Source organism: Sciurus vulgaris (genome assembly GCF_902686455.1).
Source record: "Sciurus vulgaris genome assembly, chromosome: 10".
Classification (NCBI taxonomy): domain Eukaryota; kingdom Metazoa; phylum Chordata; class Mammalia; order Rodentia; family Sciuridae; genus Sciurus; species Sciurus vulgaris.
The window spans coordinates 76,619,594-76,646,198 of record NC_136470.1 but is presented as its reverse complement, the minus strand read 5'-3'; the positions used below and the strand labels follow the sequence as shown (position 1 = coordinate 76,646,198).

The 26,605-nt window shown below is 36.3% G+C and overlaps 1 protein-coding gene and 2 pseudogenes across 3 annotated transcripts in view; 2 read left to right on the top strand and 1 right to left on the bottom strand.

Moving 5' to 3' along the window:
* The window catches only part of UBXN7 (UBX domain protein 7), a 63,030-nt gene extending 36,764 nt beyond the window's left edge, over positions 1–26,266 (top strand). Inside the window, exons 6-11 of the mRNA XM_079156236.1 lie at positions 7,422–7,568; positions 9,089–9,179; positions 10,189–10,316; positions 17,446–17,839; positions 17,965–18,044; positions 21,136–26,266. Of these exons, the coding sequence (XP_079012362.1) occupies positions 7,422–7,568; positions 9,089–9,179; positions 10,189–10,316; positions 17,446–17,839; positions 17,965–18,044; positions 21,136–21,297 (1,002 nt within the window). The 3' untranslated portion in view covers positions 21,298–26,266. The remainder of the gene's footprint in view (positions 1–7,421; positions 7,569–9,088; positions 9,180–10,188; positions 10,317–17,445; positions 17,840–17,964; positions 18,045–21,135) is intronic.
* LOC306670406 (nucleoplasmin-3-like) lies at positions 518–1,295 on the bottom strand (annotated as a pseudogene). Its single transcript has one exon. The product of its transcript is annotated as a nucleoplasmin-3-like (transcript).
* LOC306671073 (small ribosomal subunit protein uS8-like) lies at positions 10,721–17,351 on the top strand (annotated as a pseudogene). The gene has a single exon. The product of its transcript is annotated as a small ribosomal subunit protein uS8-like (transcript).
* Positions 26,267–26,605: the final 339 nt, after the last annotated feature.

Genomic DNA, 26,605 nt, shown 5'->3' with positions numbered 1-26,605 from the left:
CCTTTCTAGTGTTTTAGTTATAATATAGCCATTGAACTGAAAAAGCAGCTGTATGAAAGACAAAAATGATCTGGGGTGTATGGAATGTTTTCTGTTTTTATTAACTTCCAAGTTGCCCTAGAACTTAATGCAATAACTCTGAGCTTGATTTAATTTGGTCACTTTGGGCTAATTAAAAGCAGTAGCTTGCCAGTCACAGTAATCCCAGCAGCTTGGGAGGCAGGAGGATGGTGAGTTCAGAGCTAGCCTCAGCAACTTAGAGAGACCCCAAGCAACTCAGTGAAACTCTGTCTCTAAATAATATATTAAAAAGGCTGGCAATGTGGGTTTGATTCCCCAATTTAAAAAAAAAAAACAGTAACCTTTTGTTTGTTCGTTGAGAAATATTGTGAATTTCTTTTGTATTGTCCTCTGAATTTTATCACCTTTTTTTCCTTTGTATTTCATGACCATATTGTTTACAACAATCTGTTCATTTTCTTTTTTCTTTTTTTCTTTTTTTTTTTTTTTTTGCAAAAAACCTTACACCACTTTATTTCAACCTTTATCTAAAAATGTAAAAAGTGTTACAAATGTGTAGTTCTGAGATTCAGATACTAACCTCTAATCCTCACAGGCAGGTGGGGAGAGAGGGTCAGGATAAAAGTTCAAAATTCTCCTACCCCTAAGGGAGGCCCGAGGCACAGTATAGGATCAAAACACCAGGACCCTAAGGAGAATGCCTCCTAGCACCAGCCCAAGACCCTCCCACCCAATCCATGCCCCCAACTCTCCTCTTCAATGGAGAAGAAACATTTAAAATTCTTGAAACTTGTCCAGGAACATGGTGCATGGTGATGTAGCAGGCAGTTACCTGACCAAAGGCAGCTATGGCCTACCCGCCTGCTTTTTGGCAGGAAGGATGGGGCACAACTCAGCTTCCTCCTCTTCATTCTCTTCTTCACTCTCCTCTTCCTCAGAAACATCATTGCTTATAGTAACATGGGCTGGCAAGACAACTTGAGGTTGGCCACAGGAACCGCAGTCTCCTGGTGGTCATGGTTTCGGGCCACAACTTCCACCACATTACACTCATCCTTGGCCCCCTCGGTGAGGCAGAGCATGGTCAACGCCAGCACGTGCTCTGCATCATCCTCTTCCTCTACCTTGAAAGTGAAGGAGCGGGTGTGGCCAGAAAGCTCACAGCTGAAAAAGAAACTGTCCATAGTGACCGGGGCCGGGATCCGCAGACCCCCGACACCCCCGGCCCGGGCCTGTTCATTTTCTTTTAAACTGATAATATTAAATGTAACCATCTTCAAGTCTAAGTGATGTAAGAACTCAAAACACAGGCATTTCATTATGTTTAGATAACTCTTAGTTTTATCAAAATTAGGGAAGTAATATACAATTCATTGATGTTTAGAGAGGTAGATATTAAAAATTGGGGGATACTGCTGCTCACAGAAGACTCACAAGTTCCATTTCCATATTACATATAAATCTGAGCCACACTTTTACAGGTTACAGTGTAACTAGACAGATTATATTGAGATTCTTTTCAGACCATGCTAACCAAATGAGAGATTGATTAATTCACATAGTCATTTGATAAGTATTTATTGAGGCCTTTTTTTAAATTGTAGATGGACACAATACCTTTATTTATTTATTTTTATGTGGTGCTGAGGATCGAACACAGAGCCTCACACGTGCTAGGCAGGCACTCTACCACTGAGCTACAATCCCACCCCTTATTGAGGCCTTTCCTATATGATGGAGTTTATATATTTTGGAGTTAAGATTGGACTCCATGTAGCTGTGTGCCACCTGACTGTAATCTTAGCTTTTCAGGAGACTGAGGCAGGAAGATCACAAGTTCAGGGAGCTTAGGCAACTTAGTTGGGCAACTTAGTGAGACCATGTCTCAAACAGGGTTGGGCATGGAGCTCAGTAAAAGAGCACTTGCCTAGCATCTGTAAGGCCCTAAGTTCAATCCTCAGTTCTGCCAAAAAAAAGAAAAAAAAAAAAAAAAAAAGAATTATATGTGACAGAGACAGGAAAAAAAATTAGTAGCTTAAGTAAAAGGTTAGGCTGTTAGGATGATCTGCTTCATGTAGTTATTAGACGTACTTATTTTTGTCTTGTTCTGTCATGCTATAGTTCTTCCTTGATCCTTTCAGTGATTCAAGATGACTTACCACCATGTTTGTTTTCTAGCCAGCATGGAGGAGGGAAGGGGCTGAGTAGGGTATGCCTTTCCATATTAAAGACACAACCTACAAGTTGTACACATTACTTCTGCTCACACCTCATTGATTAGAACTTGATAACATGGCCATACCATGTTGCAAGTAGACTAGACACTAAGAAATCCCGATACTTAGATAAAACTGGAGATTCTCAGACTGATGGAGAGAATGTGTCTGTGGTATCTGTTTTAGTCAATTTTATGTGACTATGACCAAAACATGTGACAAGAACAACTTAGGGGAGGAGAAGTTTGCTGTGGGCTCAGGGCTTTTGTGGTCTCAGTCCATAGATTGCCAGCTCCCTTGCTCTGGGCTCAAGGTGAGGCAGTATATAGTGGCAGAAGGGCATGGTTGGAGGAGCACTGCTGTATTCACAGTGCCCAGGAAGCAGTGGGAGAAAGGGAAAGGGGCCACAAAAGAACAACCCCTGCAGGGCACACCCCTAGTAACCCCCCTCCTCTAGCCACACCCCACCTGCCTACAGTTAACACCCAGGTAGTCCATTGAAATTAGGGGGTTGGTACTGATTAGGTTAAGCTCTCAGTCTAATCATTTCACCTCTGGATATTCCTGCTTTAACACAGGAGCTTTGGGGGGCACTTTGTATCCAAAGCATAACATTCCATCCCTCATCCCCAAAAGCTCATGTTCATCTCCAGGGAGTACTGGTAGTCTGCATAGTTAGCAGCATTTCCCAAAAATTCAAGTGCAAAGTCTCATCTGGGACTTAAGGCAAATTCTTGGCCTTGAGACCTGTAAAAATTAAAAGCAAGCTACATATATCCAATATATAATGGTACAGAGTAAACATTCTCATTCCAAAGTGGGGAATCGGGGCATAGAAAGAAGAAATGAGACCAAAAAAGACCTAAAACCAGTTGGGCAAACATTACGTTCTGCAATTGCATGTCCAGCATCCAGAGCACATGTTGGTGGCATGTTAGCTCCAAAGGGTTTGGCCAGGCCCACCCTGTGGCCTTTCTGGTTGCAGCTCTCATAGCCTCTTAGCCTGTCTATCTCCACAGCCAGCAACTTTCCTTGGCAGACGGTCCATATTACTGATATCACCTAATTCCTGGAGTCTCCATTCCAGCTTCAACTTCACTTGCACAATTTTGTGCATTGCCTTCTTAGGGGATGCTTGCAGGAACTCTAACCCACTTGCCCTTTGCTGGCCTTCTAGGCCTTCCTTTGAAATGTCAGTGAAAGCCATGTGATCTCCAAATTCCAGCATCCTGCATTCCTGCAGAATCAGTACCATGTAGATGACAACCACAGTCTGCCACCAGCTCTAGCAGTAGCTGGGCCCCCTTGGACCTTCATGGCACCAGTGACCTCTGAGTGGCCAAGCACAGTGAAGCAACTTCCTAGGCTTCCCTTTGCAATTAGGGTGCCCCACTCTTACGATAATTTTTACTTTAATATCCTTAAAGCTGCAATGAGTATGGCCTTGCCAATTCCTGAGAAGAACTCGAAGCATCTTTCCTGTTGTCTCTGTGCAGAGTACTTGGCATCTCTTTAGTGGCTGTTATCTCTTCAGTAAACATACCTGCTGTGGTCCCAGTTTTATACACACTTTTTTGACCAGATTGCAAGTTTATAAAATTCTTCTGGGCTTTTTGCCTCCAGTTCTCACAGTAAACCTGGCTTAAAGCTGCTAGCAATATCCATCCACTGCCTTAATGCTGCACTGCCTGGAAATTTCCTCCACCAATTAATTTATCCATCGCTTTTGACTTTAACCTCACAGAAAGTCTCAGGACATGAATATAATGTAGCCAGATTCTTTGCCAGAATATAACAGAGTGCTCTCTAGTCAAGTTCTCAGTAGAGTTCTCATTTCTCTTTGAAACCTCATGAGCACAGTCCACATTCCTGTTGGCATTCTGCTCTCCGACCTCCCACCAGAAGCATGCTTTAAGCTCCACTTATAACATCCTAAAACTTTTCCAATTTATATCTCTAAACTTTTCAAAATTCCTCTCACATACCAGCACCAAAGGCTTCAGAACCACATGGTCAGGTTAGTTAACAACAGCGATCTCACTTCCCAGTGCCAGTATCTGTTTTAGTTTAGTTTTACATTACTGTGACCAAAATACTCTACAAGGACAACTTGAAGAAAAACTCAAGTCCCTTATATAAAATGATACAGTATTTGCATATAGCATACATCCTCCTGTATACATTAAATCATCTCTAGATTATTCACAATACTTAATACAATATAAATGTTCTGTAGATAGTTGTAATACTATATTGTTTGGAAAATAAGGACCAAAAAAAAGTTCATGCATGTTCAGTACAAAGGCAGTCATTATAGGAGATAAAAAATGCTCAAAACAAGAAGTACTGGATTAAGATTGAGGATCTGTGAAATGGCAGAAAGTTATAGCAGGGTATTCCTACACATGACTTCATTCCACATGACTTCATTCTTCATTTGTGTGAATTCAGCATATGTTCTGCATGTGGCAAATGCAAGTTTACTTGTTGGAACTGGAATTTTTTTTTCTAAATATTTCCTTCCTGTGACTGGTTGAATCTGAGAATGTGGAGAACTAACTGTATAGCTTACATTTAGTTTTATTCCATTTAAAGAAATTAGGGAAAATAATAAAAATTATAATTTTAATTTCCCCACTGTACATATGCATATTTTAATATTTCCTTCTTGATTTTATTTGTGTATATTTACTGAAACATTTATTTTTTTCTCTGATTCTTATTTTTCATGCTTTTCTGATCTACCTGGGACTGGGAAAAAGATGTTTGTCTCCTGTTGTTTTGCCCGAGGGTCTCCCTATAATGGTTTTTGGATGTTGATTTAGAACAGCCTAATAGATTTCAAGAGGAATGTTGCTCATTTGTCCCATAGCCTACTCCCACCTCCAGTCCTTGACTGTAATTGGTATACTTAGTGAAATTGCATTAGACTTTCTCTTCCTCATATTTAATTGTATATATTTAAAATGTATGGGGTTGTGGTTGTAGTTCAGTGGTGGAGCGCTTGCTTCGCATGCATGAGGCACTGGGTTCAATCCTCAGCACCACATAAATAAATAAAGGTATTGTGTCTGTCTATAACTAAACAAAAATTTTTTAATAAAAAGTACAGCATGATGTTTTGCTTTATGTAGTGAAATGATTACTACAATAAAGCAAATTAACCTATCCATCATCTTTCATAGTTACCACCCCATTCATGGTAAGAGCTTTCAAAATCTACTCTCAGCAAATTTTTCAGTGTATAATGCAAAATTGCTAACTATAGTCATGTTGTATCATCTCTAGACTTATTCAGGACCCTCTTTTATTCCCTCCAAATATTGTTGCTCTGTCTAAAGTTGTGTCATCTTTGGACCCTTTCTTCTAGCATTAATTTGTTACCATTGTCTTCAGTGTGGATAATACCATCGACTCTAAATTTTGTTTGCTGGTATAAGGTTTCTCCCCCAATGTAAGATTTATGAGGGAATGGATTTTGTGTTTGGTAACTGCTATAACTCTACCTGAAACCTTGTAGATGCTTAGTATTTATTGAATGACTGAATCTGAATTAATGAAAGCATGAATGTCAATAAGCAAATATTAAAAAACAAAGTAAACGACTCACCATTTTTAACTGAAGACCTTTATTCATTTTTAGTTTTATATATTTATTTTTGTCAATGTTGTAGTTGCAGGCAACCTTACATAAATTTACTATTACAAGAGTATATGCTCTGCAGTCTATAACGAATCTGTGGGACTTTTTTTTTCTTTTAAGACCTTTTTCTTCAGATAAGGAGGTTTAATTACTCCCTTGTAAATCATTTGTTAAATCTTTGTCTGGTAGGTGAAGAAGTAAATGGACCAAAATTACTTTCAAGGAGCAAGGAGTTATTTTATTATATTTATATACTTTAAAAAATACCTTTCACCAGTTAAAGATAGCTTGCTGACTGAGTACAGGAATACTTCTTTTTAGACTCTGACCTTTCACCTATGGAATCAGTAAGAAAATATTAGAAAAGAATTTTCTCTGGGAATTCATGCACCCAAAAAAGATAGCCTTTATAAAATTGTGTAAACTGTCTTAAAACAGAAAATAGTCTTACATTTTCTAATAACCCCCAGAATGATATATATTCTTTGGTTACTATTATACAGAATTCATTGATTCCATGCCAAACTGATATGGAAAAGAATATTTTTCCAGGACTAGAGTTATAGCTCAGTGGTAGAGTGCTTGCCTAGCCTGTGTGAGGCATTGGGTTCGATCCTCAGCACCACATAAAAATAAAGTAAAGGCATTGTGTCCATATACAACTAAAAAATACATTTAAAAAAATATTGTTCCAGAAAAGTACAAAAAACTATGACTTTCTTGTCTTTGTTCCTATGCAAAGATTTGAGGTTGCATTTTCTCATTTGCTTTTCTGTCATTACTTTCACATTCAACAAAAAAGAGTCTTCATGGTGATGAAACAAAAAGTTTACGCTTATGATTTGTGCTATAAAATTGAAGGGTCAGGTGGAGATTATTCTCAGTCTTTGATCCTGTAATCCCACCTTTGTGTGTGTGTGTGCTGGGGATTGAACCCAGGGTCTTGTGCATGTGAGGCAAGCACTCTTTACCAATTGAGCTATATCCCCAGCCTGTAATCCCACTTTTTGAAATCTAGGAAAACAACTCTAAGAGGTAAAAATGCTCAGCTTTTATTAAAACATCTAGGGTGATTCTACAAAATAGAGTATGCTTAGTAAATGAAATGAATATGATTTGTGGAAGTGTTATAGAAAATTATGTTGAGAAAAATTAAATATCATAAAGTAATATACACATTCTAGTTATACCATTTAAAAAGGAGAGAGGTGTATTTGTTGATAGGGATTGGAAGAGAATAAAATTTCTAATTGTTGATCTTAATTTTGTGGAATCCTTTTCTGGTAGATATATTTAAATATGTTTAAAATTCATTATGACAATGGGTTAAAAAGAAAACAGTTTATTTTAAATTTGAGAAATGTTTGAAGCAGTATAGTTATGTATATATATGCAAAGTAATTATAAATATATAAATACTGAAAACTGTAATATAAAGAGCTTACTATATATGGAAAGGGGGAGCTTCTGAATTCTGAAACAAATCATTCACCAAGTAGAAACTGTTTTTAACACATGTTGTATAAACTCCTCTCTTACAGGCTAAAGAGTGTGGCCAGATGCAGAATAAGTGGCTGATGATAAATATTCAAAATGTACAAGACTTTGCATGCCAATGTCTCAACCGAGATGTATGGAGCAATGAAGCTGTGAAGAATATTATCCGGGAGCATTTCATTTTCTGGCAGGTGAGAAAGTTAATCAGAATTTTTGTGGTATTTAATTTTTATAGTGTGGGATGTTGGGGAGGAGGAATTAGGTTATAAACTGGAAAACTGAGTTAAAACTTGACATATAAACCACCCATAATGGCTGAAATAGTAAAGGCAAGTGAAAGGGTAGCAGTGGAGAACTCCCAAAGAAGAGTTCTTATAAACCATATAATACTCATCCCAGAAGTGTCTTGATAGAGTGAATGAACAGCTGTACTGTTCAGTAGGAATATAATGTAAACCACTTACATAATTTTAAATTTTCTGTTAGCGACATTAAAAAAGACAAAAAAAAAATGGGTGAAATTAATTTTAGTAATATATTTTGTTTAAATCAGTATATCATAATAATATAAAAATAGCAATGGAATATTTTGCTTTGTGTGTGTGTGTTAAATCATTAAAATGTGGTGTCTGTTTCCACATGTAGGCCATCTCAGTTTGTACTATCCAATTTCAAGTTCTTCAAAGAGCCACTTGTGGCTAGTGACTAGTGGCTTGTGTATAGTACAGGTAAAGATGATTTTGGAGTAATAGAAAGACATTTGACTAAAACTTGAATTTTTGGTTTGGACTTGATTCTGTTTCTGTCACTTGAAGTGTGCGCATCCTCTCTTTTTTTTTTGGCAGGGGGTGCTGGGGATTGAACCCAGGATCTTGTGCATACCCCTGAGCTGTATATACCTCCACCCTGATATACTAACTTTATGTCCCTGGACATATAACTTAGTCTTCTTGACTAGTTTTTCTTTTTTGTACCAGGGATTGGGGATTGAACTCAGGATTGTTTAACCATTGAGCCACATCCCCAGCCTTTTTTATTTTTTCTTTCTTTCTTTTTTAAAAGTATTTATTTGTTTGTTTATTTTTATGCAGTGCTAAGTATTGAACCCAGTGCCTCACACATGTTAGGCAAGCACTCTACCACTCAGCCCCAGCCCCAACCCTCTAGTTTCCTTTTATCTAAAATTATCCAGCTGAGGTTAGGTGATAACTTTTAAATGAACTTAGTTTTTTCTGTTACAAGATATGTTAAAGTTACTAATTTGCTTATGTTTTACAGGAGCCTAAATTCAATGTGATGATTTTTAATGGCAAAACTCCTTTGTTTTATTCATCACATGTTGATTGAGCATCTTGTTGTCTAGCATTATGTTAGACTCTCCAGCTAATAATTTAATATGTTGTGATTTATTAGGATATATGTACTTGAGGGTCAGGAATGACAGAGATAGACAGACACTTGAATAGGAAGAGCAATACTTCTTCTGAACTGGGAAGAAAATGGATTTATATGTTCATGGTAAATTTCCTGAGGGCAGGAAGTTGAGGGAGTCCTTATCATATGACCTTCATTTTTTTTTTAACATGGAAATGAGATCCTAACACATGACACCAAAGGTATATTTGAAAAATTGTTATTGATGTATAACAAGATTATAGTCAATACTTTTTTTTTTAGAAGCTGACTTTTTTATATATCAATGACTTAACAGGTTTATCATGACAGTGAGGAAGGTCAGAGATATATACAGTTCTATAAACTAGGGGATTTCCCCTATGTTTCCATCTTGGACCCACGGACAGGTAAGATTTATATCAGTCTACAGCCTTTAACCTATCATTTATTTTTCATTTACCTAGATGGTTGATCTTTAATATTTAACTGGATCTGGTTTTAGAATTATAATAATTTAGGTGAAAGTTTCTTGTTCATTCACCTTACAATTATTTAAATATGTATTGATGTTTATATTCAAGGAATCCATTTCTGGCTGCTTGAGAGATGGTAATATTTTATATTTGTACAGTTCGATTCTTTCAAAGAACAACACAACTAATATATTCATTTTATAAAGGGTATCTTCAGGTTTTGGTATTTTGTGTTTTTTTTTTTTTTTTTTTCTTTCCTTTGTTTTGTTTTTTGGTGCTGAAGATTGAATCCAGTGCGCCTAACCACTGAATGACTTCCCCAGTCCTTATTATTTTCTGTTTTGAAATAGGGTCTTACTAAGTTGCTGAGGCTGGTCTCAAACTTGGGATCCTCCTGCCTTGGCCTCCCAAATTGCTAGGATTACAGGCATGCACCACCACACCCAGTCCCTTAAGTTTTTTAATGCTAAAATATTAAGATTTTTCAGATACAGATTTTAATTTCATCAGAGAATTACACAGTAATGCTGGTTTTATTTTTTAAAAATGTTTTGAAACAGGATTTCAGTATATTCCCAGGCTGGCCTTAAACTTGTGATCTTCCTGGTTCATCCTTCTCAGTAGCTGGGTTTACAGGTGTGTACCACTGTACCCAGCTTGGTTTTATTATTAATTGATTGTATTTTATTTAGACACTGTTTTGTTTGAATTTCTTCTTCCGAAATAGCAATAAGTGATAAGATAGTTGCTTTATCATGATGAGTGGGAATCTATCAGGTGAGTTATAATCTATGTAGTTTCTAGGTTAAGCTAGTGAAGTCTGGGGATATATGTTCATGGAACATTTTAATTATGCATATGCCTAAGGAACTACTTCATGAGAATGTTCAAAAAAGGTATTTTTTTGTTGTTGTTTATATATATCCTAATTTTTAATCTTTAGGTCAGAAGCTAGTAGAGTGGCACCAATTAGATGTATCATCTTTCTTGGACCAAGTGACAGGATTTCTGGGTGAACATGGGCAACTGGATGGACTTTCTAGCAGTCCCCCCAAAAAATGTGCCCGATCAGTAAGTATGAGTAAGAAGTGGTGATATAATTGTATGTAAGCATCTTATGTAAAATGTTCGATGTTAAGATAGTAATGATAATGTAAATAAGTAACAGTTATCATTTGTGACTGTACTACATCTTAGATACCCACCTTTTTATTTCAATAATTTTCCATATAAGGCTTCCATCTTTTCAGCGAAGTCATAATACTCATATTCCAGTCTCTGGGTATAGTTGGGGTATAGACATATCACCTAAGATTTTGATTTAGATGTAAACAGTGTGAATATGTAAAACAAGAGGACTGATCTGGGAGATCTGGTAGTGGAGGCATCCTCTCCCTCAGGAACAGCACTGTGAGGGCTGGTATCCAAGTAGATGCAAGTATACATGGTTTTGTTTTGTTTTGTTTTTTGTTTTTTTTTTTTTTTTTTCTGGAACACCTTTCATGGTATATAGCTTTAGGGCCTGTCTCTGATTCTCTTAGATTGTTTCTGTATTTAATTTCTGTAATCTGCTATTACTAGGCAGACCTCTTTGATAATTGGTATCCTGATTAGTTACAAGTAAGAGACCTTCAAAGACAGGCAGTCTTACATTGTTTATAGTAGCTGTTTCTGTTTGGTGTCAGTAAAGATAAAAATCCTTTTATTAGAGCATATGATTTTGGCAGTCCACATCAAGTACTCACTTACTTAAGTTATCACCTAGGATGAAGTACCTGTTTAAGGAAAAGCCTTAGGGGATAACATTCTTTTTAAGGAATTAAAACCAAAACCAGCCCTTTCCACCTTCTTTTCATGCTGCCATAATGGTGTCCATGAGTGTCCTGGCTGATGCTCTGAACATCAACAATGCTGAAAAGAAAGGCAAATGCCAGGTCCTTTTTAGGCCGTGCTCCATGTCCAGTTTCTAACTGTGATGATGAAGTATGGTTACATTTGGAAATTTGAAATCTTTGATAATCACAGAGCTGGGAAAATTGTTGTCAGCCTCACAGGCAAGTTAAACAAGTGTGGAGCGATCAACTAGATTTGATGTGCAGCTCAAAGACCTAGAAAAATGGCAGAATTATCTGCTGCCATCCCATCAGTTTGGTTTCATTGTATTGACAACCTCAGCTGGCATCATGGACCATGAAGAAGCAAGATGAAAACACACAGGAGGAAAAATCCTGGAATTCTTTTTCTAGGGATGTAAAACATATAAGTACAATAACTGCCTCAATGGACAAAAACAACAACAAAACAAAAATTTCAGTGTTTCTTTAATTTCCCTAAGAGTTTCTTTTGCATTCATAAGGCTGGTATTGGAAAAACCAGAACCTGAACCTGTGAGCCACTGGATTATGGCATAAATTGAGTTTATAACCTCACTATACTCTCTTTTAAGAGTCAAAACACTTAGGGGCTGGGCTTGTAGCTCAGTGGCAAAGTGCTTGCCTAGCATATGTGAAGCACTGGGTTCCATCCTCGGCACCATAAAACTAAACAAACAAAATAAGGTATTATGTCTATCTACAACTAAGAATATTTAAAAAAAGAAGAAGAAGAAGAAGAGTTAAAGCACTTAATGGGAAAGCCTGGACCATAAAATTGGGACAAATACATAGGAATGGATTTGGGTATCTGGTACCTCAGACTTTTGATTCCAAATTCTTTGAACTCTACAAATTTATTTCAACTGCGTGTAAAATAAACACCAATAAATAACAATTTAAACAAGAAAAATGCTTATTTTTCTCAGCTAAAAGGCCATATAGGCAGTCTGTGGGTTGAATTCTCTGTATGTGAAGGAACCAGGTTCTTCCACATTTTTATCCTCCTTCATCTTTAGTCTTGGTTTTTGTCCTGTGGTCACTGTCAGATCATATCTGTATTCCAAACATGGATGAGGAGAAAGGGATATCATCTTATGACAAAGGTAAATAGCTACAGATAAGAGTCTATTTTAGCTGGACACATTTTCTTACACAAATGCAGTTGAGATGCTATTAGTAAAGAGGCAGAGGAGAATGGATATGAGATAGGAAACAGAGTCATTATCTGTAGTCAGTCCAAACTGTTACATGTCATGTGGGTACAAGTTTGCTTTTCTCTGTGTGTGATAAATTCACCTCAAGTTTATTTTTAAAAATTTTATACCTTTATTGATGTACAATTATTGTGCAATAAAATTGAACATATTTAAAATTTATGGTTGGCAGATTTTAATGTTGACCCTTTTTTTCATTTGCTCAAGCTAGAGAGCAAAAAAAGCACATGAAAAAAGTATTTCTTTCAGTGAAGTGTTATTCTGATCTCTGACCCATTTTTTTTGTTATCTCTTAAATAATGAATTACAAGAGATCTTTTTATATTCTAAATATAAGCCCTTTGTTGGATAAATGGTTTGCAGATATTTTCTCCCAGTCCATTATTTGTTTTCATTTTTATAACAGTGTCATTTGAAGAACAAGATATAAATTTTTGATGAAATTCAATTTGTCAGATTTTCTTTTTTCTTTGTTTGGCACTGGGGATTGAACTGAAGAGTACTTAACCGCTGAGCCAGCCCTTTTTATTTTTTATTTTAAGACAGGGTCTTGCTAAGTTGCTTAGAGCTTCCCTAAGTTGCTTAGGCTAGCCTCAAACTTACGATCTCCTGCCTCAGCCTCCTGAATTGCTGGCATTACAGGCATGCACCAGCATGCCTGGCTATCTTTTTCTTTAATACATACTTGTAATAGACTTTGAGTCTATTACAAAGTTTGAATTGATTTTTTAAATTAATTCATTTATTTTTATTGGTACATTGTAATTAATCCACAAGAGCAGGATTCCTTATGCCTTATTCATACATGCACATAACATAATTTGGCCAGTCTCATTCTCCAGTTACCTTCCCTTGTAGCACATTATCTAAAAGGTTGTCACTCACACACCCTAACCTCATTGTATCTATGCTGCTCTTTATGAGCATATAACCCCAAGACCTCCCTTTTTATTATGAATTATGATACATTAGCAAATATTTTGGAAGTTAAAATAATAGGTAGTCATGAATTTCTTTTTGTTGACTGAAGCAGGTTCAACAACTGTGTAATGAGTAGTAAGAAGACTGGTGAATTAATTTTTGTATATGATGTTAATCTGTGGTTGAGTTGGATTTTTATGTTTTTTTATGTGTGTGTGTTAGGTTATTCATTAGTTTCAGTATTATCTGATGAAAGGAATTTTCCTTCCCCCATTGAATTTGCCTTGGTACCTTTGTCAGAAATAAATCATGTATGTGCAGAACTGTAGATGGACCCAGACCAGTTCTAGTGATTAATAGTGTCCTTTACATCAACATTTCAGTGTTTTAATTAATGTAGCTTTGTAATAAGTCTTGAAATCACATGTTAGACTTCAAACTTTATCTTTAAAATTGTTTTTGTTATTTCAAGGCCTGTGCATTTCCATATAAGTTTTAGAACTGCTTGTAACTTTCTACTAAAAAAAAAAAAAAAAAAAAACCTGGGATTTTGTATGGAAATGTGTTGGCTTTATGGAGAATTTTGAGGAGAATTGACATCCTAACAATTGAATCTTCAGATCTGAACATGGAATATACCTCCTCATTTACTTGTCTTAATTTCCCTCAGCAGTGTTTTCAAGTTCTTACATATTGACCTTGTAGCCTGCAACCTCACTAAACTAATTCTAGTAGCTCTTTAGTAGATTCCTTAGACGTTCTTGTATCTTAAGTCATGTTGTGAGCAAATAAAGATTTTATTTCTTCTTTTCTAATTCCGAGGCCTTTTATTTGCTTTTCTTGCCTTAGTCCACTGGCTAAGATCTGCCTTACAGTGTTACAGAGTAGTGAGATGAGATACCCTTATCTCATTTCTGATGTTAGGGTGAATGCATTCCGTCTTTTTTTTTTTTTTAAGTTGTCAATGGATATTTATTTATTTATTTATTTATATGCAGTGCTGAAAATCAAACCCACTATCACACATGTGCTAGGCAGGCACTCTGCTGACTGAGCTACAACCCCAGTCCTGAATGCATTTAGTCTTTTACCACACAATTTCATGTTAACAATGTATTTCTTATAGATATACTTTTATCAGGTGAGGAAGTTTCCTTCTCTTCCTGGCTTGCTGAGTTTTTATTGTGAGTGGATTCATGATTTTTTTTTTTTAACATCTGTTAAGATTATCTTAGTTTTCTTCTAGTAAATTCCATTGGTTGATAGTTTTTAACATTAAATCAACCATGCGTTCTTGACCGAAAAGCCACATGGATATAATCCATTTCTTTTTCATATGTTGTTGGATTTGATTTATTTAATATTTATTTATTTTGTGTGTTGAGTAGAGATGGAACCCAAGGCTCACATGTGCTTTTGCAAGTGCTCTACCACTGAATTACATCCCTACCTCTCTCCCCTTTTAAAATCACTGGATATTGAGACAGTATCTCTGTAAGCTGGCCAGAAACTTAGAATCCTCCTGCCTCAACCTCCTGAGTACCTGGGATTACCAGCGTGTGTCCCCAGTTCTCAGCTGTTATAGGGATTTCTTTTGGTTTTTTGCTTTTGAGGGTTTTTTGTTGCCGATCTGTCTTCCTTATAACACCTGTAATGTCTGTCTGTTTTTGATATTCAGTTAATGCTGAACGCACAGTAAATTGGAAATTGTTTCCATGTCTTCTCTTTTCTGTAAGAGTATGTGTAGAATTGTTATTATTTATTCATTAGTATTTGGTAATATTTACCAACTGGGTGTAAGAGTTTTTCTCCATGGGAAGTTTTAAACTACAAATTCAATTTTATTATGAAATATAGTATTTTGGGGGTACCTATTTGTTTTTGTTTGTCTTTTAATAGTTGTAGATGGACACAATTCCTTTATTTTTATGTGGGTGCTGAGGATCAAACCTAGTGCTTCACACACTAGGCAAGTTCTCTACCACTGAACTACAACCCCAGCACTCTTATTTGTTTTTGAATGAGCTTTAGTAGGTGGTGTGTTTCTAGGGATCTGTCCATTTTATCTGAGAGGTTAAATATGTTGACAAAATTCATTATGTTCCCTTGTTATTCCTTTAATGACTGTAGAGACTATAGTTGGCCCCTCTTAACTCTGTTATTGGTAATTTGTTGGTTCTCTTTTTTCCTGATAGTCTCTCTGGATGCTTAACAGGTTTATTGGTCTTAAAGAGCCAGCTTTTGGTTTCACATTTTTTTTTTTTAAACCTGTTATGTTTCTGTTTTCTAAATCATTCATTAGTTTCCATCCTTTTCTGCCCTTTCCCCCTTTCTGGTTAATTTGGGATTAATATTGCTTTCTTTTTCTAAGTGGATAGTTTTTGGTTTTTTTGTTTTTTTTTTTTTGTTTTTAATTGCCAATGGATCTTTTATTTTATTTATTTATGTATGGTACTGAGTATTGAACCCAGGGCCTCACACATGCCAAGTAAGCGTTCTACCACTGAGCCACAACTCCAGCCCCTGGGTTTTTTTTTTTTTAAAGTGGAAACTTAGATACTGCTTTAGTTCAGATACCATAATTTTTTCTAGCTACAAGGGAAACTAGTAAATGGAATTTCTTAGGTGTACATGTTTTCTTTTTTTCCAGCGATAGTACTGATGATTGAACCTACAGGTGCTCTACCTCTGAGCTTCACCCCCATTTTTTATTTTGTAACAGGGTCTTGCTAAGTTGCTGAAGCTGACCTCAAACTTCAGTCCTCTTGCCTCAGCCTCCTGAGTTGCTGGAATTATAGGCATTCACCACTGTGCCCAACTGCTAGACATGTTTTCTTTTATAAACATAATTAGAATTCTAAGAAAGAAATCAGAGGAGGGTGAATATTGAATAGGAACCTAGTAGTGTCTGTTGTGGCTACTTTCTTTAAAATTAAACTATATGCTGTACAATGTCATTATTATAAATCTGCAATCTACCTAAGCCATTGAATGTCACGTGGGTACATCTTCCTGCTTTTTGGGGGTGATAAACTGAACGTGTTTATTTTTAGATTTTTCTTTAATTTTTTATCATGTGATTGATAGTAGAAATCAAAATGAGGTTCATTTTATTTTTGTCAGCAACACATTTTTTACCTTTATATTGTGGAAAAATTTAAGCATATTCAGAAACAGAAGGGATTTATGATGCAGTAGATATTCATTAGTTAATTTCAGTAATCTGATTCCACCATATCTGCGTTATTTTGAAGCAGATCTCAGAATTTACTGTTTTGTTCATTAATACTTTGGCATGTATCTTGATAAAGGCTTTTATTGTTTTTAAAGAACCATTTAAAGCATTATAATACCATTTAGCTTTCCTTAAAATTAACAGTAATTTCTCAAAATGGAATATCTAGTGTTCAGCTTGATCTTACAAGTTTTTTCTCTATAGTGGGCTTGAGTCCAAATCTAAATAAGTTTTCCTCTAGTAATCCATATTTTGTAACACATTGTTCAGTGAAAACTGACATGAAAACTTTACCAAGGGGAAAAACTAAAAATTTGCATTTCTCCTTATCATAATGAATACTTTTATTGTAATTAATCTTGGGAGAATTTTGTCATCATTTTCCCCTACTTTTGTATGGTATTTTGTTTTGAATGTTAAAAATTAGTGCTAGTTGAAGAGTATACTGGTGAGCAAGAAAGACATCTTTTTCTATTGTTTAGTCATTTTAAAGAATGGTGTTTTGGCATTCGTGGAGGCACCTGCCTGGAATCCCAGCAATGGGAGGTTGATAAGGCAAGCTGGGCAACTTAATGAGACCCTGTCTAAAAATAAAACATCAAAAGGACTGAGGGTATAGCTCAGAAGTAGAGTGTCCCTGGGTTCAACCCCCCATACTGGGTCCCCCAAGGGGGCAAAAACATGGTGTTTGGGCTTTATATTTAAAACTTTTAGTTCTTGTTGTTTTCTAAGCAAGGAATAAACTGTTTTCTTTGTTTTGTTTATTTTGATGCCAAGAATATGTGTTATTTTTATTTTTAAAATGTCCATTCCAATTTGACTTCATAAGACACGGTTCTTGCCCTCAAATAGCTTAAAAGTTAGCGGATACTCTGTTTGGCCTGACTATTTTTGGTTTAACTGTTTTTTGTTGTTTTTTTTTTTTTCTACTTGTGTTTTATGACTGCATCTCACAGGAGAGCCTTATAGATGCAAGTGAAGACAGCCAGCTAGAAGCTGCCATCAGAGCCTCCTTGCAAGAAACACATTTCGATTCAACACAGACAAAACAGGATAGCCGTTCAGATGAAGAATCTGAATCTGAACTTTTTTCTGGCAGTGAGGAGTTCATATCCATTTGTGGCTCTGATGAAGAAGAGGAGATAGAGAATCTTGCCAAGTCCAGAAAGTCTCCTCACAAGGATTTGGGGCATAGAAAAGAGGAGAATAGAAGACCACTGACTGAGCCCCCTGCTAGAACTGAGCCTGGAACAACCACAAATCACCAGGGATTGACGGCTGTGGACCCAGAGATTTTGGAGATATCACCTGAAAAATCAGATGGAGTAGTGGAGGGGATAGACGTAAATGGTGGGTTAGATTTCAGACTTATTTAAAGCTTAAATATTACTGAATGACTTACTTTGTTTATTTAAATTAATCTCCTATGCTAAACTCATATTGTTGTCTTTTTCTTTTTTTTTAACTTACCTTAGGACCAAAAGCACAGCTGATGTTGCGGTACCCAGATGGAAAAAGGGAACAGATCACTCTTCCAGAGCAAGCTAAACTGCTAGTAAGTATATCTAATTGAGAAGCATTTGGTTGGATCAGAGAAACTAATAAATTGAAGTAAGTCCAGTGAGTGTTGCTTGATTCTTTGAAATAGATGTTAGGTAACTGGAAACTTAACTGTGATGAATCTTAATTCTAATTAATTTCCTTCCTAGATATCTTGGGCAAGTGACATAGGTTGTGTTCCATTCAAGCTGTTTTTATTCCATGGTTATGTGGAATACAATTAGTTCTGGAATAATTAGTTCTGGAAAAGGAGGAGTGGGTTTATTTGAAGACTTGGGACTCCTGGGTTTTCTAGTAGCTGTTACTACAGGGGTCTAGCAGGTTTTCTCCTGGTGGTTTTTCTGTTTCATACCATTTTCCTCCCTGAATACCACTAGCTTTTGTTTACTCCTCAGCTTGCACATGATGTAGCCCATCATGTCATGGAATTAGATTTTCATCTAATTCCACTGCAGATGGGCCTTTTCTCTTTATTTTTTAATTGCTGGAAAAGAGAATGAGTCTGATTAGCTTAGCCTATGAATGAACCCCCACTAAGTCAGGTGTAAGTATCTAACCATTCTCTGTGGATTGTGATAACTAGGATGATTTATTTTTATCTATTATTTATTTATTTTGAGAAAAAAGAAAAGGAAGGTTTATTAGAGAGACACAGGGGACTCCTGTCCCAGAGGCTGTGATTCTACCCATCAGCAGGAACAAGGGGCTTTTAAAGAGGTGAAGGGTACATTCCACATGTTCTCTATTGGAGTTGTAATTCACTTGTTAATTTGGGAGATAATTATTTCTGAGATCTTCTGATGCCATCCCCATAGTCTAGATGACTTCATTACTATTTCTAAGGTGGGTAAGTGTTCCAGGACAGATAACTCTGTCTTGGATGGGGAAGAAAGGTAATCCTGTTTCCCCTGAGATGAGGGAGGGAGAAAGATTAGGAAGGAGAAGCAGGAGAGGACGAGAAAGAAATGAGTCCATTTTAAAAATAAGTTGCAGTGGGAGGAGCAGCACGGGCTATACTCAAAGCATAAAGTGGACCACTGTTATTTCCCCACTCTCAACTTCTACATTCCATTTCTGTGGAAATATGGGCAACAATATCTCCAGGCTGCTTCCTGCTGAAAGAGGGTGAAGTTGGGGAAAATAATGCAAAGTCCTTGTTCTCTGTCAGGTAGGATGTGGATGGTTGAAGGTATTCAGCATCAGAGCAGTCCAGAGGGACCGAGGATATAGCTCAATAGGTAGAGTGCTTGCCTAGCATGCACAGGGCCCTGGGTTCAATCCCCAGCACCACCACCAAAAAAAAAAAAAAAAAAAAAAGAGGGCAGGCAGAGCAATCCAGGGCTCCACAGTGGCAGATGGCAGTTGACTGGACAAAGCATAAATAGGGCATGGATCATGTAGGTGACCAAGGGTGTCACAACTTCACTGAGTTTAGTTTCCTTTTTCTCAAAGTGGACTATGGTAGAGCCACCCTCCTGCAGTTAGCTCTCAACAAGTGTGTATCCTCAGTATGAAAATGGCGCTTCTTGGAGAGCCAGGCCTGCCCAAGAAAGCTGCAGCAGGGAGTTGGGGCTGCTCTTGGGTTCCATCTAGGATGCCAAATTTGTTGCTCAAAGCAGGTCCTTGTCCTTAATGCCAGTCCAATAATGAGGACAGTTTTGAGAAAAAGGAAAAGGAAGGTTTATTGCTGTGCTTGCAAAAGAGAAAGAGGGGATTCCTGTCCCCAAGGCTGTAATTCTCAATTAGATTGATTCTTGAAGACTACATGTGACTGGAGTTACAAGTAGGGTCTGGCCTCTGGTGTTGACAACTAGACCGTCTCCTGGTCTAGTGCTTGTAAGGGGACAGAGGTGAGACAGGGGAACCAACAATTACAGTAGGTCCTCCTCCTTTATCCACTAAGATTTTAGGTGCCTGCAATCAATAGCAGTCTAAAAATATTAAATAGAAAATTCCAGAAATAATTCATAAATTTTAAGTTGCACACCATTCTGATTAGCTTCTTACAGTAAAATCTTAGACCATCTCACTTGGTCACCTGAGATCTGAATCCTCCCTTTGTCCAGCATGTCCATTCTATATATACCCACCAGTCAAGTCACATCTCTATTACCTCATTGACTATTGCAGTATAACAGTGCTGTCTTAACTCTTTAAAAATAAATATTTAATTATGTTTGTAAAAATATTTATACTTCAATGTCAGTAGATATATTTTTGCATTTATCATTTGGAGACCCTTATTAAACTTAATAATGGTTCCAAAGCTTAAGAGGAATGATGCTGGCAATTTTATTACAGTATATTGTTTTATGTTATTATTGTTTTTAATATCTTAGGTTTATATGTATAAGAAAAAACATAATATATGTGGGTCCATAATCTGTGGTTTCAAATATCCACTGGGGGGTCTTGGAACATATTCCCTGGGGACAGGAGAAACTACCATATAGATGACTCTTTTGAGAAGTTTGATTATAAAGCTGGAGGGAAGAGTGGGCTGTAAATAGAAGGAAAAAGGTAATTGGTGAGACTGAGCATGTTTTAAGTCTGATGGGAAGCATCTGTAGAGAGGGAGAAACTAAAGAAATTATTAAATGGGATAATCTGTAGTGTTGCAGTTTCTGAAAAGACAAGAAGAAATCAACGCACAGGTGGCAGAATTGGCCTATGTGATAAAAGGAAGACGAGAAAACTGATAAAAGTTTTAAAATGAGGACAGTATCTTGCAAACTGATTGGTTTGTCTGTTGGGGAGATGATAATAATACTGTGTATTTCACTGACACATAGTATTCCTAAGTTATTGGATGCAAAGGGTTATATTGGTCCTTCTGCAAGGATAAACTTCAAACCAGGCATTATGAAGATAATTGAAGATAAACTTAAAGTACCTGAAAGAAAAATCTACACTTTATATTTTATCTAATATGATAGAAAATATTATTGGCTTGGGGGATGTAATTCAGTGGTAGAGCACTTGTCTAGCATGCATGAGAACCCTGGGTTCAGTCTTTAGTACTGCAAAAGGAAAAAAAGGGCAGTGTTTTATCATCTCATAACTTTTTCTTTCTCTGTTTCTCATAGGCTTTGGTGAAGCACGTCCAGTCTAAAGGATATCCAAATGAACGTTTTGAACTTCTCACCAACTTCCCTCGAAGGAAACTGTCTCATCTGGACTATGATATTACATTACAAGAGGCAGGGCTTTGTCCTCAAGAGACTGTCTTTGTACAGGAAAGAAATTAACACCATGGCCTGACCTCTCTCAGCTTACCCCTTTTTTCCTTTTTCCTGTGAGATACCATGTCACTAAGTATGCGTTTTGGCTCATAGGACCATAGAGCCAAGTTGGCAAGCAAGTCACCTGCCTTCTCTTTTATTTCTTGTTCTCACCTGTAATCAGTCTCTTTCTCCCTTTTCTCCCCCTCTTTCCTCTCCTATTCTCTTATTTTTTCCATGTCCTTCCTTCCTTAACTATTCTGGTGACCAAATGGAAGTGTATGGATAAATCTCTCCTAGTACTGGCAGCAGGAAATGTGTGTTTCAGTAAGTGATCTCTTGCACGGCACTTTTTTGGGATCAAATGATACTATTTCTCAGACTTCTTTGACAAAGAATGGCTAGATTCAGAATAAGAACAACCTCCCTATTTTGTAAGCCCCCATTTGTAGTAAGAAGAACTTTTCAACCAATTTTTCTGTTGTTGTTCTTCATGTAGGAAATAGCAAATAACAAAATATCCAGGCTTTTGTTTACATGGAAAAAGCACCATAATTATTGCTTATCATATTTAAAATTTTTTTTCCCAAAGAATTCCCATCTTCCATTCTGCAAGAGCTATTCCCATGATACATGTTAGTGGCAGAATGAGTATTCGGTGTAGGGTATGTAGCATGGAATGGCTTTCGGTGTCCAAGCCTGAGATAGCATTCTTCATTACTACTCTATTATATTGATCCTGCTCGTCCTAGAATGGACACTTAGTGAGCATATTGTAGTGACTGGGATAGGAAGGTGCTTACTCTTTTTGCCAGTACAGCATATTAGTTCCTTTGGCTCCTCCATTGTCTGGGTCCACAGCAATCTAGGAAGGCAGCTATTCAATAATCATGCAGTACAATGGCTTGTAATTGCAACCACTGTGGTTATGGATTGTCCTATGTGCTTAAGGCATACTTGGGTATGTCCCAGGGGTAAAAGAAAAACATGCAGCTGAGAGTTGCTAACCATGTTCCTTTGGTTATAAATAATGATTCATTTTTTACCCCTGGTGGGAGTAATCTCTAAAAGGCTCTGGTGACTGGCCTTTAATTCCTCACACTGTTTTCTTTCAAAAGGTATGAAAACAAAGTCTCCAAGAGGAAGACCTTTAAACTAAATTCTTGAAAAGACTACATTTTAGTAAGGGGTGATGGAGATTACCAGTGATCTTCAGATGTTGTGGTGTTTTCTGACAACAGCAGCCACATTCAAATTGTAGTTGGTGAAAACATCTTTCAGTATTATTTAGAAAAAAACATCTTGAATCTATATAATACTGTTTACTTATCAGTTTCACTATGTGCTCAACTCTTTGTTTGAGCTTTAAATAGAGTCCTCTGACAGGATGGTAGTGATCTGGTGGCAAAATCAGAACTTGTTATAAAACCATTTATATAGAATGACCTGTTTTATCAGTTGGGGGTTTGGATTGATTCTTCTACTTGAGGAACATATGGTAAATTGCTATTGCTCAGAGACCTTTTAGGTTCCCATCCACTTTAAGATCACTCTCTTGGCAACTAGGGGATTTAAAGAAAAAAAGAAAAAAAAGAAAAAAAAAAAAACTGTGTGTTGCTAGTACACAATTATAGAATATGGTTTTTAATGGTTGGATTTTGAGGGACCCTTCCTAAAGAATGAGTTATGTATCTCCTCAAGGAAATCATGGAAAATTCTGTTATTCTTCAGTGAGTCCTTTCGAATTAATGTTCTTAACATTTTTTTCTAAGTCTGTGTAAGTGCTTATGTATACGTATATAATTGTATAAATATTTATAAATATATTTATATAATTGAAATTTCATTTATACCTTGAGTCAAAGTTCTCTCTTTAGATCGGTGACTGAATAATACCACTTTGGTGTTTTTCATAGGCTCTTGAGGCTTAACTAGCAGCTTCTGGTTTATTGAGGAAACATGGTTTTTATGTTAATTCCTCAGTTATATCTCTGAACTTGGATAACTGACTTGCTATCTGAGGAATAGAGCTATATACTTGAAGGTACAGAAGAGGGTAAAAAACTTGTTGGTAGTTAGTCAAGGTCAGAAATCTAAAAATTCATGGAGGCACAGGGTAAGAAGTGAGGATGTGCTCAGCTTTGTGCTTTGCTAGCAGCTATCTTCACTCCCAGCAAAGTCACAGCTAAAACCCAAATTGGTCAAAATTCTGAGAATTTTCCCCATGGAACTGTTTCATCCTCTTTCCTACTAACTTCTCTTTATAAAACATATCTTGAAGTCCTGAGGCAGCATGCTCATAAATGAGAGGATGTGGTTCCTTCTAATATGCTCAGCACTGGCAAACCAGGTATTAAAAACTAAAGTGACTTTTTCATCTTAAGTTACTATGAGATGACTGAGCGTATGTATGATTTAAGTGCAAGACAGGGCATGGTACATTCATCTATCCTGGATACAGTCAGATGTGTAGAGTACAGAATGTAGAGGATTTTGTTTCATTTTGAAGCAGAAGTATACTTATCTTGTGGTGGATAGAGAGACCCATGAGGAGAAGTTATGGATTATACTTGGGAAGCATAAATGCAAAGTATTGCTTTGCTCAACTTAATGTATTTAGGGAGTATGCTTGCTCCAGTTTGCCTTATTTCCTCTGCAAGTTCCTTTGCTTTTTGATGGAGAGGGTTTATTGAATAGATTAAATGAGGTCAGTAAGGTTAGATAAAAATAGTCACTCCCCCTGTAGGTATTGGAAACAACTTAAAAGAGTTTTAAAAAGGTATGGAGGACAAGAACAAGATAGACTTTGAGAGTGACAAAAGTATAGGGAGATGGAATGAAAACTAGCAAGGAAAAAAGTAGGAGAGGAACACTTTATTGATATGATTTAGGAAGAAACCAGAGAAGAGAAAGAATAGTGCCAAATGCGGAAAGAACAAGGAACTAATTTAACTAGTGTGTGCTGTGTTCTTCATGTGCTTTTTCTCCTTAAGTCTTCCTACAAACCCTACAAAATGTATAATTTCCCAATTTAACAAATAAGGAAGAAAATTAAAATTCATAGAACTTGTTCAGGATGTCACAGCTAGTAAGTGGCAAATCAAAATTGGAATTCAGAGTCCATTCTCTTTTACCCTGGTGCTGTGTTCTCCCACATAAGGGAAATCTGCCCAAAAGATTATCTTCTCATTGTTTGGCTTTACAAATTACAGTTGGTTTTGTTTCCTTATAGCTAGGGGGAGTAGTTGAGGTAAAGCTTGTGGAATTTGCATTGTGCCTATAAATTCTTACTTATGCCATAATTTTGAGAGACTAATTATTAATAATTGCTTTTTAAGAATGATGCACTGATGAAAATGTGAAAGGAGAGTAACTAACATTATTTGCCAAGAATAAATGTAAAGGATAAAAAAGAATTTTCTTTCTTTAACCATTTTTCAGAAAAGATACAATTAATCTTTTCTATAACCCATCCATGCTAAATTATTGAACCTTCTGTGTGTTTTTTGATGTTCTATAAAATTCTACTTCCTTGACCCAATAAGGCAACAGTTATCTTTTGAGTCCTTATTCAAAATTGGAAATATTTTTAAATCTAAGATCTGATTCTTGACTGTTTATCCAATTAAGGAGACACACTACAAAATAATCTTATCATTGGAGAGTATGTAAATGTTTGCCTTTCCCAGAATGAACTTTAATTACAATAGAAGTTTAGAGAAAGGAAGGAATAGTGTAGGTTTTAGTTAGGTAAGTCTTCACAAAGAAGACAAAGGTGGTAAACACTGTAGCTCAAATATTTTTTTCATCTGTATTCTTTAGCTTCACCTTTTGTAACTACTGGATTTTAGGTTCAGTAAGACATAACCAATACCCAAGTGTCAAAGGATTCTTGATCCCCAGCACTAAAAATTCTTAACTATTAGATCTTACTTGGACACTTAAGAAAAACACAAGAGGAAGCTACTAGCAACTGAAAAATAAAGTTTTAACCCTGGTACAAATTAAACATAGTGTATTTTGTAATTTATGCAGAAAGGGCACTGTATTTAGTTTTAAGTGCACTTGGGTAATAGCTATGCTAATTAACTTAACCTTGGCAAGTCTCTTTCTACCTCTGAGTCTTGGGTTCCTCATCCAAATAATTGGAAATCTGACTAGATTAATAATTCTCAATCTTTTCAAGTAAAAGTACTTATAATTCTAAATTTTGGCATGGGTATGGAATTGTGGGATTAACTGTGAATATAAATTCCATAGAGAAAATGGAATGTGCACCTGGAATTGGAGAGCCCTTGGAGAAACTCTAGGCATCCACATACTGTAGACCACTGAGTTGCATTACCTCTGAAGTCCTTTCCCACTCCAAAATTTTATGCATCTGGTCTTTCCCCTTTGTTATATATTATCCTTAGGCTTATTAAAAGTGTTCTTGTTAATCTGTTCCTTTGCTTTTTTTTTTTTCTGTGTCCAGGTATCATTTGCCAAATAACTTGATATAACCATTCTGTGATGACTGAAATTCCCCCAAAGGAAAGTGTAATAGTTATATAGATCTAGTAATGACCTTTTAAACAATTCATTAATTTTTAACAAGTAATGCTGTGTGCCCCATTGATGTTCAGTACAACTAAAATGTAATTAATGAGAACCAAATACATCACTGGTGCTGGAGTTGATTTTTATTTTATGTACTTTAAACAAAGGACTTAACTGACTCAGCAATTGTTAGGAAACTGATTTAAGTTTGGGTGGAAACAACTTTCAGGACCTCATTAAGTTGACTTTTAAAAATAGTTCATAAATATCCTGTAGAGTGTGTCTTTATTGTTTCAGTCTCTCCCTGTCCCCACTTTTGGCCTTTTTTTTCATTTAACTACTCTGTAGTAAATTATGCAGTACAGGCTAATGAATAAGCAATGTCTTGTTGTATAGCTAAAAGGAGACTTGTCTCCCCCCCCCCCCAAAAAAAAAAAAAAAAAGAGTAAAAGAAGAACCAACCTTCTGCCGTTTTCCAGTAATACAAGTGTTGATGGACAGGCCACTTAAAAATAACTATGAATTATGAATATGCAACTTCATTGGTTTGCCTTGCTTATTAGCATTTCAGTTATTGTCTTGTCATGAAACAGTATTGCAGAGTACACCACACATTTTAGAGCAGTGCAAGGATGTTCTTTAGAACTGATAGTAACCAGAAGAATACCACTCCAATATATTAGTTTCCTCTATTACATAGAGGTTGGGTATTTCAAGGATGATTTTCTTGATTTTGACTTACCTGTGTCAATCCTGTTGAACAGCTTAAAATCACGGTTTGTCTTTTTTTTTTTTT